The 15,468-nt window shown below is 41.3% G+C and overlaps 1 protein-coding gene across 4 annotated transcripts in view; it reads left to right on the top strand.

The window, feature by feature from the left end:
• Positions 1-15,468, top strand: part of DAPK2 (death associated protein kinase 2) — a 38,418-nt gene that overhangs the window by 1,515 nt on the left and 21,435 nt on the right. For 3 of the 4 annotated variants that reach the window (XM_074549497.1, XM_074549494.1, XM_074549495.1), the window contains exon 2: positions 4,253-4,349. In XM_074549497.1, the coding sequence (XP_074405598.1) occupies positions 4,288-4,349 (62 nt within the window). In that variant the 5' untranslated portion in view covers positions 4,253-4,287. Of the gene's footprint in view, positions 1-340; positions 1,283-4,252; positions 4,350-15,468 lie in introns of those variants that run through there. The other variant, XM_074549496.1, reaches the window with a different exon arrangement.

The raw sequence follows: 15,468 nt of genomic DNA, 5'->3' as shown, positions 1-15,468 counted from the left end.
TTTTTGCTGTTGGAATTGCTTAGTCTTTTGTGGGATAAAAGAGAAAGAAAGGTGAAAAAAGGAATGAAAGTGAAAGAAGAAAATACTTTAACGCTTATAAAAATCTCTTTGCTTTTAGCATAAAACAACAAAACTAGAAGACAATATAACTTCAATTTGTTTAATGGGTTTGGTTTTTCTGTTTGTTTATTTTTTTTCCCCCTTCATTTCCCAGATCATTAATTTAAAACAGTCTGATTTTGATTCTAATTTGGTTTTGGTCATTTTTCAGTATTATAAAACAGTTCATATGTGAGGTTTTTACTTTGGTCTGTTTGGGCTTTTGGTTTAGTGTAACTAATGTTTTGTAATATAAAAGCATGCCAGGGGAATGCTTCTGAGTTTGGCAAAGGGTTTAATGATTCAGCTCGTGTCAGGTGTACTTGAGAAAGTCAGATTATTCAGCTGTTACCTCAGTCACTTGAAACTGGCTTCCTTAGGACAGAAGAAACCCTAGGTAAAAAAAAGCCAGGCTGTTGGCAAGAGAAGCGCTCCAGCAGTTTTGTTCTCGCCTCTGATTTCCGTATTCTGCTCTTGTTTACTGGTGGGTGGGCATTTAACGTGGGTTTGGTGTGTATAGACCAGTCACTGGTTGTCACATAACTTGGTAATGAGGGGCTAATTACTTAACTTGTGCAGGGTAAACTTCATCAAAGAAGAAAACTAGAAATTACTTTCTTCTGCTCCTCTTGAGAGGCATGTGAGGAATCCCAGAGCAAAGAGACGATGAGAGGAGAGGTGGGCCCAGTGTGGGATGGTTGGGGAATGGATGTGGCATGTTCTGTGGAATGACACAGAAGCTCATCTCCTCTGCTGAGGTTTCCTTGGAGCAATTAAGCTCTGTCTGATTCAGAACTCACTGAAGCCCATACCTTCATCACCCTGGGTTTAATGAAGCTCTTAAGTGATGGGAATGGCCCTGACTCACTGGGTTGTGGTGTTGTTTGGGCACATGCCCCTAAGTGTTAGCTTAAGGTGTGTAGCAGGAAAAAAAGTTGGCTGTTGCTTTTTCCTCAGATCCTGAACAACTTTTTTGTCTGAGTCCAAGAAGAATGTCTGTCCATCTCTAATTCTGCCTGCCTTCACTGGCCACCATAGAAAAAGCACCACCTGACTAGAAAAAAAAAAAATAAGGCTCTCATTCCTGCTTGGATGTACTTGTGCTCTGTATTTGTAATGGTGTCCAACAAAAACCTTACAGTGTAAGAAACCTTTGAAAGTGAAATCACCTTCGTTTCCTAAGGTGAGAGAAGGGTAACATTCATGCTTTGGAATGGCACTTCTATTTCAGATGAATTTTGAGTGTGTGAAGGTTATATTTCCTTGGCTTACCCTCTAGTGCTGTGCTAATGACAGTTGCTTTGGATCATCAAGTGCATGATCTATTTTGGGCATTTGCTTAGTGTGACTGTTGGGTGGGAGCCAGGGAGGGATATCTGTGGAAGGCAGGACAGGATAACATGAAGTGATAGACGTGGGAAACACCAGCAGTCAGAGGTGCCACTGGGGGTCTGAATGTTGTGCAACAGGTTTGTCTTCAGCCTTCAAAAACAGGACTCTGGGCTTGAATGGGTTCTTTGTGGGAGATTGAACTCCAGTGCTCAGATCTCTGCAGAAATGGGTGTAAGAGATCAGCAGAAGGGATGAGAATTTCCTGGTTATTTTTGCATGGATTCTACTCACGCACAGAATCAGCTGTGTTCTTTGGAGCATGCTGAGAAATGAGTGAACTTGTCAATCAAACATGAAGTGACTGTGTTCACAGAGGCACTTTGGGTGGGTTCCCCCCTCTCAAAGCAATCTTTTTAACTTGCTCTTCTGAATGGCAATGAACTCTCTTAAAACAATGACTTCTTAGGTGCATTTGAATTTGTGTTGTTTATAACCGTGTACCTTGGATTCTGACAAAGGGAGTAGTCAGCCTGGGGGATTTCAAGTCTTTGGGCAAGTCTCTGCAGCATGTCTTCTTACCTGGGCATTTTCCTGCACTTGTGTGTGCTCAGAATGTAATTTTGCAATTCAGGGTGAGCAAAAGGTTTGGGTTTTCAGCAAGGCTTGGCTTTGTCCTTTGCTTGCTTTTTTGAACTCTGTAAAGGCTGAACGCGGCCAACACTTAAAAAATTCTGCTTTGAACAATAGCAAGCAATATTATATAAACTTAGTAAGAATCAAATAGCTCAGAGATGTCCTCATTCTTGTAAATATGACTGAAGCATTTATTGCCTGTAGTTTCAAGATCTGAGCAATAGTGGTCGATGATCTTTCGGTCAGATGATGAAAGGTTACTTGAAGAATACATCAAGTATTTTTCACTTTGCATAAATCACTCTGTAATTTGCTTACAAAGTAAAATTTGAGTTGCTTATTTTCATTGGAAAGTAAAATAGACATTTTCATCTCAAGCATGAACATGATTTTAGGAATGAAATTATTGAGCAACAGAGTTAACAGAACAGTTCACCTGGCTTCACCTTGAAAAATGATGAAAATATCAACAAAACCAGGATAGAATGTGGAAAAATAACAACACACATTGCAGTGCATCCATGCTCACCAATGCAAGTGTTGGTTTCTACAATGTATTTTATTAATGTGGTGGTTACCCTGGGCTTCAGTGTCACATCCTGTGTGGTGTCTCTCGCTTGCCTTGGGTAGCCCAAAAAGAGAGATCATTGCTAAAACACTGTTACACAGGAGGGCAAGGGAGGTGCATTTGTCTCCATTAAAGAGCTTTGAAACTGGGGTTTGAGCAGGTGTTTGAGCACCCATATATTAGAAGCCAGTGCTCTGTAAAAAGGGCTGGGGCAAACAAAGCAACCAATCTTTTTTTTGAGGTAAGTGAATGATGACAGCTTGGGTATGTATTGAGGAATTGTTAGATTTTTACAATGTATTTTCTCTCAAAATACCTGCTTTTTTTTGAGAAAAATCTTTAATTTGTGTGCCTTTCAGTTTGTCAGGAATGCTGCAATTGCTCTTTGATACTTAGTCCTGTTTTATAGGTCTGCTGAATCTTCTTGCAACACTGAATTGAACTTATTTCTAAAGGATCAAAATGGAGCTTTATTTGCTTGTGAAATATGCTTTACAATATGCACCAGTCAGTTGCCAGTGATTGCAATTTAGAAATCTGCAGCAGCTGTATAGAGATAAGGAACTTGGAAGTCCCCAGTGCATCTGAAGGAAGCAGCATCTGCGATTCATAAAGCAAACAAAGCCCATTACATTGACAAGATATGCTGTTGAGTGTAGAGATGTGTGAGAATAACTGTATGTCTCAATGCAATTAGATTTTGTTGTGCTACAGCTATTTTACATGTTCTGATCTAAACAGTGGATATTTGGGTTATTGGCATCGTGCCAGCGTTCGTCTCCACAGGAAACAGCAAATAGTTCATGACCTGACTGGCCAATTACTCTGTTCAAATCTGTTCTGTTCCCATAACATCCATTGCTGTGGAGGTGTATCCCAAGGAATTCTGTGAGTTCTCATCTGTTCCTCTCACAGAAGCAGCCCAGTGTAATGCACAGATGCTCCAGTGCACCAGTGTGAAGCTGGTCACAGAGATATCAGTTTAAAAGATTGTGTTCAGGACACAAACTGCACAGTTACACAGAGTAACACCTGTAGCAGATGCTGCTGGTGTTCTTCTCATTTGAAGCACCTACTGTGCATGATGGGAGATGTGCTGAAAGCTCTGGAGATGGAATGGGCACTTTTTTCCAGCAGCAGTTGAGATGTCTGTGTGCTGTCCTGCCTGTGTGCTTCAGGAGCACTGCCTGACCTGAGGACAAGGCAGCTCTGCCTCCTGGCCTCCCTGGCTGAGGATCTGTCCAAGGGAGTCTGTAATGCTACTTTTTGTGCTTGCTTGCTTTGGTGCAGTGTGGAGGCTTTATTGTCCAGAACTTTGTAAATAATTAATCAATTTTCCTTTCATCATGTTTGTGTTTCTTGGTATGTTCTGTGCTTCCAGTTAGTTGTGTTCTTGGGTACATCAGTGCTGGCCAAGAATCTCCTTCACTTAAAGGTGCTCACCTCTTTCCAGATTTGAGCCCTCACTATTTGGCTGAATTAGTTATTTTGACTGATCAGTGGTAACTTTGGTCATGAATGAGCTGCAATGGATTCAAAGTGCCTGTACCACAAATGTTTGTTACTGAGACTCAGCCTCTTGCAAGATGTAATGAATGTCATTCCTTGTTAATATTCTAGTTGCATCATCCTTGAGTATCAATGAGAGACCAAGTATGGCTTTCTTCAAGCAACAGAAGGTGGAGGACGTTTATGAAATTGGGGAAGAGCTGGGAAGGTAAGGTCGTACTGATGACACCAGTGATTCTAAAAGCTGACCTTGGGGATATTTGCTGCTTCCTTCTGCCTGTGATAGCCTGGATCAGTTACAATATACTGCAATAGCAACACACACCTTGACAAAGACTGCACTTTGGATAGGAATTTTTTATAGTTTTTTTGGGTTTTTTCTTTAGATTAATTGTGCTAACTGTTTTTTCTGTTTCTTTTCTTGCAACTAGGACAACAAAAGGTATGTTTGTGTTGTCTTTTGTAGATAGGTGTCTCCTGTGTCCGTGCTTTAGATTTGAGTTCCCATGCCCGTTCTCAGAGCCCGCTGGGAACAGGAGCCTGTGGTGCTGTCAGACACAGCACTTCCACTTGTCCTGTTGCTTTGAGCAGCACTCCACAGCACTGTTGTTTTCAGCTGGCTCCAAGCACTGACATCACTTGTTCATATGTGCCTACAAAAAAAGGATCGTGTATTCCTGAAAGGCTTTTTACCTCTCAGATCTTCAGTTGGACTGGTTAATGCTTGTAGATAGTCTTTAATGGATAAAGGCTTATCTGCAGGTATTAATTACAGGTGTAATTACCAACTGTTACCATGTTTAACCATGAAACACTGCTGAGGTTGTGAACTGGGTACCTGGGGTACTGGGTACTCAGTCTCTCAGCAACATCCAGTGCTCTGGGTGAGGATGGCTGCTTCCCATTCAGTGTCCAACCCTCTAATTTTTGTTTTAATATGCAAATAGCTAAATTAGGGCTGTACACGGGTTGGCTTCTTTCCCAATGTGTGGCAATTGGTTTCCATACATGACTGTGTATGTGCCATCACCCTTTCTCAAGGGCCAGTCATGAGCTCCATTAAACACCTCAGCTGATGATGTTTGGAATTTTAATTTTCACTCTCAGCTATTTAATTTTTAGAGTTACTGAGAAGACTCCTTTTAATGGGAGAGGGGTTGAGGTTTGCTTGTTAATTTGTTTTCCATTCCCTTCCCTCTCAGGAAGGCCATAACTATTAAGTTTCCTGGAACTGCTTACTTTTAACTGCTTACTTTTTACTTACTTTACTTTTAACTGCTTAGTACTGAGAGTGTCAGTCTGACAGTGAAAACCTGACAACAGTGAGCAGTAAAGAAATTCAGTGTGTGCATGGAGGGTGTAAGAGGTGTGGCTTTTATCAATGAGGTCCTAGGTTAAACAGTCAAACTACTAAAATGGGAAACTGGAGACTGAGTAATTTATTTTTGCTTTGGTTTCTGAATTGGTTTTGGGAGTCTTTTGAGATGATGAAGATAATTCTCCAAGCTGATGGATATTGGGGATTTTCAATGGAGAAGTGTAGCTGAAACAATCTGGTGAAGGCTGGCCATTGCTTCTTGAATCAGCCAGAGAGGCTGGTCAGGGTTTGTGTGGTCACAGCAGCTCTCCTCCTCTTCAGGCTGCATGTATAATGTCACCCTGTCTTTGTCAGTGTATTTTCACTTCCAGGTTTTGAGGGCCAGTGACAAATGGTATTTTGCTTTGCTAGAAGGAAGTTAACATCCTGGGCAGATTGCAGTGACTGATCTTTTCCCATGCTGACTGATGCCCTTAGAACTTGTAGATGCCTTCTCTTAGTTCAGTTTGCAACAAGCTGTTAGGTACTGACAGGTAGTAGAGGTAGGTTAAAGGATTCATTTATTTTCATTCTGGTGGCAGAAGTCACAAAAAATGTTTTCAAGCAACATCTGTGAAGAGTCTGTCCTGTTCTTGTCCTCCTCACTGAGTTTGTCACTTCTTGAGAACAAAACTAGTTGTTAACATGGGCCTAGTGCTTGTTCTAGCAGGGATTCAGCCATCAGATAAAACAGAGTATCTCACTGACAGAGCCAGCACCTGTTTATCTGAAAGTCTTTGCACAGCACTCAGGAAAGGTTGTTCCACCACAGACTGCAAAGCCTGAACTCTGCTCTGGTGATGAAAGGAGGCCCTTCCTGTCATTGTGCAGCACTGAGGGTGACCACAGCAAAGCTCCCAGCTCGTGTAAAACCCTGCACACAGAGAATGTGGGCAGGCACTGCCCAGCCAGGCCATCCTCGGGGTCCCTGTGGGGCTGGAAGCAGCTCAGAGAGAGCTGTCAGTGCTGGGCCAGGCAGGGGGGTGAGAGAAGGCATTTTGCAGAGAAGGGAGCACGTTTTCCATGGCTGCAGCTGTGTGCTCTGACCAGCTGCTTAGCTCCAACATTCCCTCAGTCTTTCAAATATTTATCTTGTACCAACCTCTGTTGCTCAACTTCTCCAAAGGTACACACAGGGAGCAATCTATCAGGCCTGTGGCCTTAGAGACAACTTGCTGATGGCCTTGTTTGTTATAGCAGCTTCATTTGGGAAGCTTAGCATGGCCTGTGCTCAATGTGTGCAATACTTCAAATATACATATATAATTGTGTTGCTTCCCTCAAGATAGTATCAGTCACTTTCAGGTCTGTGGGGACTGAGCTTCTCTAACCATAGCTGAAAGGAAGTTTAAAAAGAGGACTCTCTAAAGTGAATTTAGCAAATTTCAACATTATAAAGAAATAATATGGCTTTAACAATTTGTGCTGTTTTGAGGAGGGTCCTGGCCTAATCCATTTGCAGAGATGTTAACAGCATGACAAATCAGAAGAAGTGAAGACTAACTTGTCTTCCTGGGAATATGCAGCAGGTCAAATAACTGCTGCTTCTTGTGGCAAGGGAGGTGACAGCTGGAGACAACCAAGAATGGAAAGTCTCAAATCAAGGGCACAGTAGGCCCAGAGAAAGAAGAACTGCCCTGCTGAGCTAGGGCTATGGTTTCCAGGAAAGTGGCAGCAGTAAAGCTCACTGGAAAGCCTTTGATGTAATGTTTCAGTTGTTATGTTTTGGCTGGGTAGTTGTGGCTTTTACAACACATAAAGTGTTGTACAACCATGCAGGAGCCCTCTCCAGCTGTACTAGCAAACACTGATGGTGCTGGTAGGTACTGGAATTTGAGATGTGCAGTGTGATTTATAAAAGGATGTATCATAGAGTCATTAATCTATTACCTAAATGTGGTGCCAGTGAGGCTGGGAGAGCTGTTGACATTTGTGCCTTCTGGGCAGTGTCACTGTTACATGCCAAGTTGGGGCTGAGGTAGGAAGCGTCATGGAGCTTTTCCCAAAGTGTTTCTACCAGTGCCCATTGAGGAAGTGTGCTCTCCTTCAGGGCTGTGTGGGCCTGGCACTGCTGTCCTGGGCCAGTGTCCTGCTCCTGCAGCTCAGCTCTGCAGCCTGCAAGGACTCACACTTAGCAGAGAAAAACAGACAGACCTTGCAGTGATAGTTCTGAGCATGGAAGCCTCCCCCTTTCCTTCACTGTTGTCCTTTCACTGGAGGGAAGGGGCTCTGCCTTCCTCCACAGTGTGGGCCAGCCTAGCCACCTGCCACTGCAGTTTCTTGCCTGTGTCAGTAGCTGGCAGCTGTGCTCATTCCTCATCTCCTGGGCCAGTGAATGCCTTCATGCAGAAAATAACCACTGTGATTTCTGTTGATCAGTTTGGACATAACTGAGCCTCCAGTTTCTCAGCCCCAACTGACCTGGGCTGTGGTTTCATGTTTAGAGCCAAGCTCCATCTTTCATCAGTGGCTTGTTATGCCTCCTGTAGTTCCCCATCTCCAGCTACAAGTGCCTGCTTCCTCTGTGCTTGTGTGGGGAGGATTAACCCTGCTCTGTGAGACAGGAGATACCCATTTTCTGGGTGAAGCTTTAAAGGACAGCAAATGCAGCATTTTACCAGTGATAGTAGGACCTTGGAGCCTGGCACAGGTCACTGTTCTGACAGTGTAACTAAGTATTTATTTATGTAGTGAAAACAAAAAGCAGAGATAACCCAGGTGTTCTCTGCAGGGCAGGAACCTGGAAATCTGCAGTGAAAAGTCCTGGCCCCCAGCTAGTTGGACTCTCCCTGCTAAACAGAGCTGTGGTTGCAGTAGTTACCCTTAACTCACACCACACAGCATCTTCATACCAGGAATGGCTTTTTTCTAACTGTAGAAATTGCTCAGTACTGTGCTTTCTCAGACATGAACTTTAACTCCATTCTTTGATTAGTTTGTACTTTAAATTAGTTCTTTAAATTTTGAAGAATAACCCTGGATTATTTTCTCTTACAACACACACAAAGCAGGCCTTTGTGTTTGATGCAAAATGTTAATTTAGTTCCTGAGGACTAGCCAGCACTTCTGTTGATGTTTCTTGTTACAGATCCTGAAGTCATGTTTCATGTACGTGAATCTTCTGCTGAAACAGTTTTGGCATCTGGAACTTGGTCACAATCACTGTGATTGTTATCAGCTGTCTGATGCAGTCATTGTCTTGATTTTTTTCTTTTTAGTCCTTCTAGCAGGTTTCAGTGTTAGTTTTCAATGCTACCTTAACTGTTTCCAAATTAAAACATTTGTTACAGAAAGTGCAGGGAAAATGAAAGGTTTTGGTTTTTGGGTTTTTCCTAATAACAAAGTTACTCTACCTACCATAAGAGAGAAGAGTTGGCCTTGGCCTTAATTTGTAACAAAGTCATGCATTCCCTATCCATCATGGTGGAAATGATGTCAGTGCATCTCCTCAGTCCATGTCTGGCTTTGAGAGTATAATTAGAGATGATGACCTGATGATGTGGTAGTTCTCACAAAGCTCAAATTTTGTAATTTATTTAACCACTGAATGATAAGCAGAATATTATTTCCAGGAAAACGACATTGAATAATAATCCCAATCTTTGTTTTGCCATTTCTGTAAAAATAAAACTATTTTTTCCATTTTGCATTGGAGTAGAAAGCAGATGAAAATTTCAACAGCTAATATGCTGTGTATAGTATTAATTCCATACTTTAAAAATGAAAAATATTACTTATGAATAAAAATGCACATGAAATAAACATAGTGCAGCTCTAATTCTGACTGCACTGGGCAAATTGCTAACATTGATGCAGAACAGAGCTCACAGGTACTTGTCTGATGGTCAAGGTCTCAGGTGACATCTGTTAATCCTTTTTATCACTCTACACCAGTCTGAACCAGAGCAAAGACCTGTTGTAACAGCTGAGCAGTGAAATGGGAATTTCAGCAACTCTTTGCAGTTTTGGCCTTACAGATAATTTCCTAAAGTCTTGAATGAAATGCCAGCATAATTTCCATCTGTTTGATACATGGGGAAGGAGAAAAATCATTTAACTATTTGACAGTAACACTTCTCCCCTCTTACAATTGATGTGCCCCTGGGCCTGTTACTCTCAGTCCATATCTGGGTGTGTTTGGACCTTTACTCACCCAGGTGCAATGTGCTAACCTTTCCTACACACATCACGTCTGTGCTGCTGCTGCTCCACATGGTGAGAGGGACAGCTTATCAGATCTGCTATTCCTGCTGAGCATGAGTCAGCTCTGACCTTCCCTGGCTCTCTGCACTCTGCTCGTTGCCACTCTGAGCACTGATACTCAATCCAAAAGCTAAGGCTGATAAGCAGGGAGGATTTTTCATCATATGCATTTTATTCTTGCGCTTCAGATTACACAGAGAGCTTGCCAGGCTGTTGGGAACCTGTCAGAGCTGCTGGGCTCGTGCTCTCTCACTGCTGACTCTGCATCCCCAGTCTCAGGAGGAGCTATAAGGGCCACATGGATGGGCACTGCAGGATTGGGAAGTTTCCAAAAGCACTGAGCAGTTTCAGGAGATGCTGTTGACAATTCAGGAGGTAGCACGATTTCTTGTGACTCATGGCTAAAGTATTAATTGTGTTACTGTACTGAAAGCTTGTAATAATTCCTAGCACTGTTCAGAAACATTAGATTTATCAAACTTTCTTTGAATTTCAAATGAGCTGCTCTCTACTTATTCTAGTAAAGCAGATCCTTCTGTTAAGTGTCAATATTGTACTCTTGTGACTCTTTTCTGGCACTGGACACAGAGATCACCTTTGGGTCAGGGTGTGTAGGTTACCCTTGTGTGAGTTCAGAGAGGTGGAGATGAAAGATGCCAGACAGTGACTTTATCAATGACAGAATATGTCCAAAGGTGCTCAGCACTTCCCTTCAGGAATATTGAAATTTATCCCCCAAAGTCACTTTGCTCTAGAGCATTGCGCAATCGTAAAAGGTGAGTTGTGAGCAAAAACTCACACTGTGTTTAAATGTTGCAGATGATTTTTTTCTTTCCACTACTTTTTAGTAGTCTGGTGAAATTCCTGTGAAATGCCCTATTTAAAAAGGTTTTGAATCATTCTGTTATAATCTGGCATCTGGTAGTTTAGGTTCTGTGTAGTTGCTTTGGGACAGGTAATCGCTTCCTTTGCATTTTGTTGGAGAGGGAAGGAAAACAAACAAGTAAACCAAAACTCAGTTTTATCTGAAGCTTAAACAGTGGTAACCTTTGTGACAGTTTATTTTTAAAAGTCTTTATGAAGTTACAAGAGATGCCATCAGAGTATTTAACAGAAGAAGGTTTTGGTTTTTTTTTTAGTTTTATTCCATAAAGCCTCACGGAAGCAGTGAGATACTTTCCCTTTGGTGACCTTGCCGTAGAATTTCTGATTTACTGTTTCAACTATCCTACTCTAATTTCTTTATAAATGCTGTGATATTTGACTTCCTATTTATTTACTGTGTAGATTAAATTCTGCTGTACCAAAATCCTGGTTTAGTCTAAAACAAAAAGTCTGTAAAAAATAAAATGCACTGCAAATTATTGTCATTCACAGAAGGCTTTTACATCTTTATAGCTGTGATTACAGAATTCCTGCAAAACCCCTCCATATATATATGTGCTTTAATGCATATATTTTGTGAACCTTGCATGGCCTTTGGTTGATCTGTGTTTCATAAATGAACAGAAAGCATAAAAATAGAATTCTCACTGTTCCAAGCAGACTCCTGTCCTCTCTGCTGGGAAGAGCACTCAGTGCAGTTGCAAATTGCAGAAGTCATCTCTGAAGTGTAAGCAAAGAGGGGGGAGAGTATTTAGTTTAATAAAACTATGGTTGAGCAATTGCTCTGATCACTTAGAAAAAAAAAAGGGTGAAAAATATGTTTTCCTCGAATTCAGCAAGAATTCTCCAGGGCTTTGCTTTGAAAGTTAGCAAAAAACCCAACCATAAATGGATACTCATATATTTTCCCAAGAAAAGTAAATAGGAATGAAAAAGATGGAAATGTAATAAGGTGCAGACTTTTTCTAAGCTTGAGATGACCGGTTAAAACCAGTCAAATTTAATAGCGGCAAAAAGGCATGATGAACAAAACTGTTGACATGATAACAATGGATGTAAATGAGAATGAATTCTCCTCTGCTGAACTAAACACACCAGCCTTGAATGCAGAGAAGCCCTGTGTTCAGGTTGGCTAAGTGCTATTATTGTGGTCATGCATGTACACAGGGTGATTTCATAAGGTATTTTTAGTATCTTTAAAGTCTCATGCAGTCACAGTACTGCCTGTGAATTCAAGCAGTTAAAAACTGGTCTAGGTGCTGTTCACTTTTATTTTAGCCTCCTTTCAGGTCATGTATTCTTGTGCAGGAATACCTAGTGAATAAAATATGAATTATTATAATTGCACTTGTAGTGATACCTAGTGACATGAAATGAATTTGTATCCTTACCCCATATAATGTTATTTCATTTTCCAGTAGTATTACCTGTATTTTACAGACTTGGGGAAATTAGGTACAGAAGGACCAAGGTGTTACTTTCCATCAAGTGTGTAGAAACCTAATTACTGTTAAAGTCAGTGGGAGGCTGCCTAAAATCCCTTGCAAATCTGTTCCTGAGTAAATTGCCCTGGCTCATGTAGGGAGTTGTGTCACCTCTTGACTGGCAGAATGCCAGAGCACTGTCCTTTGCCCAGGTTCATTTACTTTTCAATGAACTTGTTGAAAACATATTTCAGTCTAAAGTGTATCTGTCAATGTGTTCTCATATATCTTGTCTTTTATGGGAATTTCAAATTTTGACAACTAAAGCATCGTCATCATATTTTTTAGAATTCTTTAATGAATAAAATGAAGTTGAATATGAACAAGACACAAAGAAATAGAATGAACACGAAGAAAGGGAACACATTTGGTATTTGGGGAAGAAATGGTTTGCTGTTCTGAAGTGATAGACAGAATCAGCTTCCTGACTTCTCCCCACTCAGGCCTCAGAAAGCCTGACTGCAGTCAGGTAACTTGTACTGTCATCTCAGTACTTTTCTTATATATTTGCAGTGTTTTGAGAAGAGCCCCTGAGCCATGCAGTGTTTCAGGAGCATCAGAGGAACACTGGAATAAACCTGTACTTGTGCAAGCAGTTGCTTAACGGCGCTCTTTATTCTGAAGCTGTGGGGCAGCAGCTCTGCTGGGCACTGGGGCATTTCAGACTGGCATCTGCCCTGCTCTTGCTCTCAGATGACATTCTGCCCCAGGGCATTACCCTCCAGAACCAGTATTAGAAGGAAACTTTGACAAAGAGCAAGAAGTTGTCCTTTTATTCTGGATTGTCCAGCTTTGCTCTTCCCACGTCCACTCCTGAAGTGCATGATGATTAAATGAGCTGAACTTGTGCTCTTCTAAAGCATGCTTCTGAAAATAGACTCCAAAACCACCCAGTGATATTGTCTGTGTGTTCTTATTCAGTGACAAACCTCCTACATGATAGTAGCAATGCAGATGATGGGTTGTCTTCATTGCTGGGATAAATTCCATCATTACTGATGGACAGATTTGATGTTGTACCTAATTATATTACAACTGACACGATGCAGCTGCTATTGTTCATACTCCTCAGCTGTTTCCACAATTAAGGATGCTTAGTGTATGACAAGGCTGTTGCACAGCTGTCCAAAATATTTCTGGAAGGGAACAAATGTAACTTCTTGGAAAAAAAAAAATTAGAAATTAGAAATAGTAGTGTCATTAATTTTGGAAAAGATTTCAAAGACCAGTGTCAAAGCCAGGCACATCCAGCTTCTCCAGGAGAATGCTGTGGGGGACAGTGCCAAAGGCTTTACTGAGGCCCAGGTAGGCTCCATCCAGAAGTGTCAGCCCCTGAGCTTATCCTGCATGTGTTGGAAATACTTCTGTTCATGATCCAAGTCATCTTTGTTTCAGCACTGTACTAAAACCCATGAATTCTGGCAAGGTCTTTTGGCTGAAATTTGGATATCTGAGCTGTGAAATTCAGTTTCAAGTCTAAGATCAGGTACAAATGCCACATGTGAAATTATCTACATGGCTTAATTTCTCAGTGCTGTCAACTTATGTGTCAGGAGGACACACTTTCCTTTCTTCTGCTCTCTTCCTAGCCTAGGTCAAAAGTTTTGGAAGCTGACAGAGTTTGATTCTTATGGTCTGAATGCAGATGCATGAGAAGGCACAAAACCACTGCTGTCTTGCTCCTGGCCTTGCAATCTCTGTAGCTGACAAGGAATCCAAAATGTCTGACTGTGACTGTAAAATGCCTGTGAGGCATCCTCTTGTGTCATAGCTGAATGGGCCTGCAGGAGCTCTTCATTAGTAATTGCATTGTAACTGTCTTAAATGTCACAGGATGAGAAATTGAGCATTTGTGTCCTTCCCTGTCGCTTGTAACCTCTTCTCCTCAGTCCCAGACTCTCCCACTGAAGAGTTTTCTGCAAAAGCCTTTTTTACAGGGAGATGGGAAATGGCATCAACGCTGGGACAGGAGCAGCAATGGTGTGTGTTGGTGACCACACATGCAGGGGAGCAATAGTAGATTACAAGAGAATTGGTCCTGCAATAGTTATAGTCTGGGACAATTATTTATGTCAAAGGAGAAGACAGAAATTCCTATGCTGTGTCATTATGACTTTTGTAAGCTTTTGCATCAACAGAAATGTACAAAATCCACAGTATCACTGGAATTTCTAAATGCAGAAGTGATTGTGTTTGTTCCCATAATCAGCACTCATAAAAAAATATTTTCTCCTGAACTTTGACAAAATTTGTCCCTAGAGAGGATTCAAGGGAACAAGCACAGGAACATTGATACCACGTTTCTTCAGAAAGTCTGAACCAAGCAAGATGCATGTCTTGCAAAACATGATCAAGCAAACAAGAAAAACATGAAAATTGTGATGTTTTACACGAGCACCTCTCAGCACTACAAAACAAACTTCTTTAGTAGAATGTTTAAGGCAAGTTTGGGAATTTTGTAGTGGGAATTTCTCTAGGGTTTGCAGGTAATGATAAAAGCAGGAGAAATATGAATGAATTAAAGCATGTGACGAATGGCCACAGTCTCAATTCCATTTGTGAATGATTATTCCCAAAGGGATAAGTGCTCTTGTCCCATCTGTTCCTGCCTCCCTCCTGGGAAGGGTTTAGGATGTATTATGAAAATGAAAGACTAAAAGAAGTATGTCAGGCTGCCTGGCATTTGTTTGAACTCTGAAATGAGAGGCTGCCTCTGCCATAGGGGGGGAGCCTTTGAGAGCAATTGAGCACCAAGTGACAACCTTAATTTTGAATTTCTACGCCTTTGTATTTTTAAGGCAGACTCCATTCAGATGTCTGTGTTGATGAAGCACTAAGTACAGCATCTAATGAGGTGCTGAATATAATTGCTGTATATGCTGCATAATTTAAATACCAACTGTACTTGGATTCCTCATTTAGCAAGCCAGTGGATGATATAATAATATTGAAAACAACAGCTCGGTGCTTATACAGTGTAGTCATGGGAGGATGCACTTAATGAATTCGTTTGTGATTCTTATAAAGAGATCCTATCTGATAAAATCTCAGTAGCTAAAGGTTATGGTTACCTGAAAGATGAATCTTTTCTTTCCAAGTTTGGATATAATGTCCTATAAGGAAGTATGTGATTCTAAATGTGTATTCTGGGACTGGAGATCTGCCAAGTCCTAGGAGATAAGGCAGGAATTTTGCACTTGGAGTACATTAGGAGCCACAGTGAGCAAAGTTTTACTAGCAAATTGCAAGAACATGCCCTTTAACCTGAATGCAGCCACTGTACTATTTGGTACAGTGGGAAATTCTTTGTCCTTGAGGTGCAGTGAGAAACCTGCACTTACTCTAGTTATATTTACAGCCAAATTATCAAGTGAATGCATAAATACAAATAAACAATT

This window comes from Zonotrichia albicollis, chromosome 11, assembly GCF_047830755.1.
Source record: "Zonotrichia albicollis isolate bZonAlb1 chromosome 11, bZonAlb1.hap1, whole genome shotgun sequence".
NCBI classification, from domain to species: domain Eukaryota; kingdom Metazoa; phylum Chordata; class Aves; order Passeriformes; family Passerellidae; genus Zonotrichia; species Zonotrichia albicollis.
The sequence above is the reverse complement of the archived record's forward strand: the minus strand, read 5'-3'. Positions and strand labels throughout refer to the sequence as shown.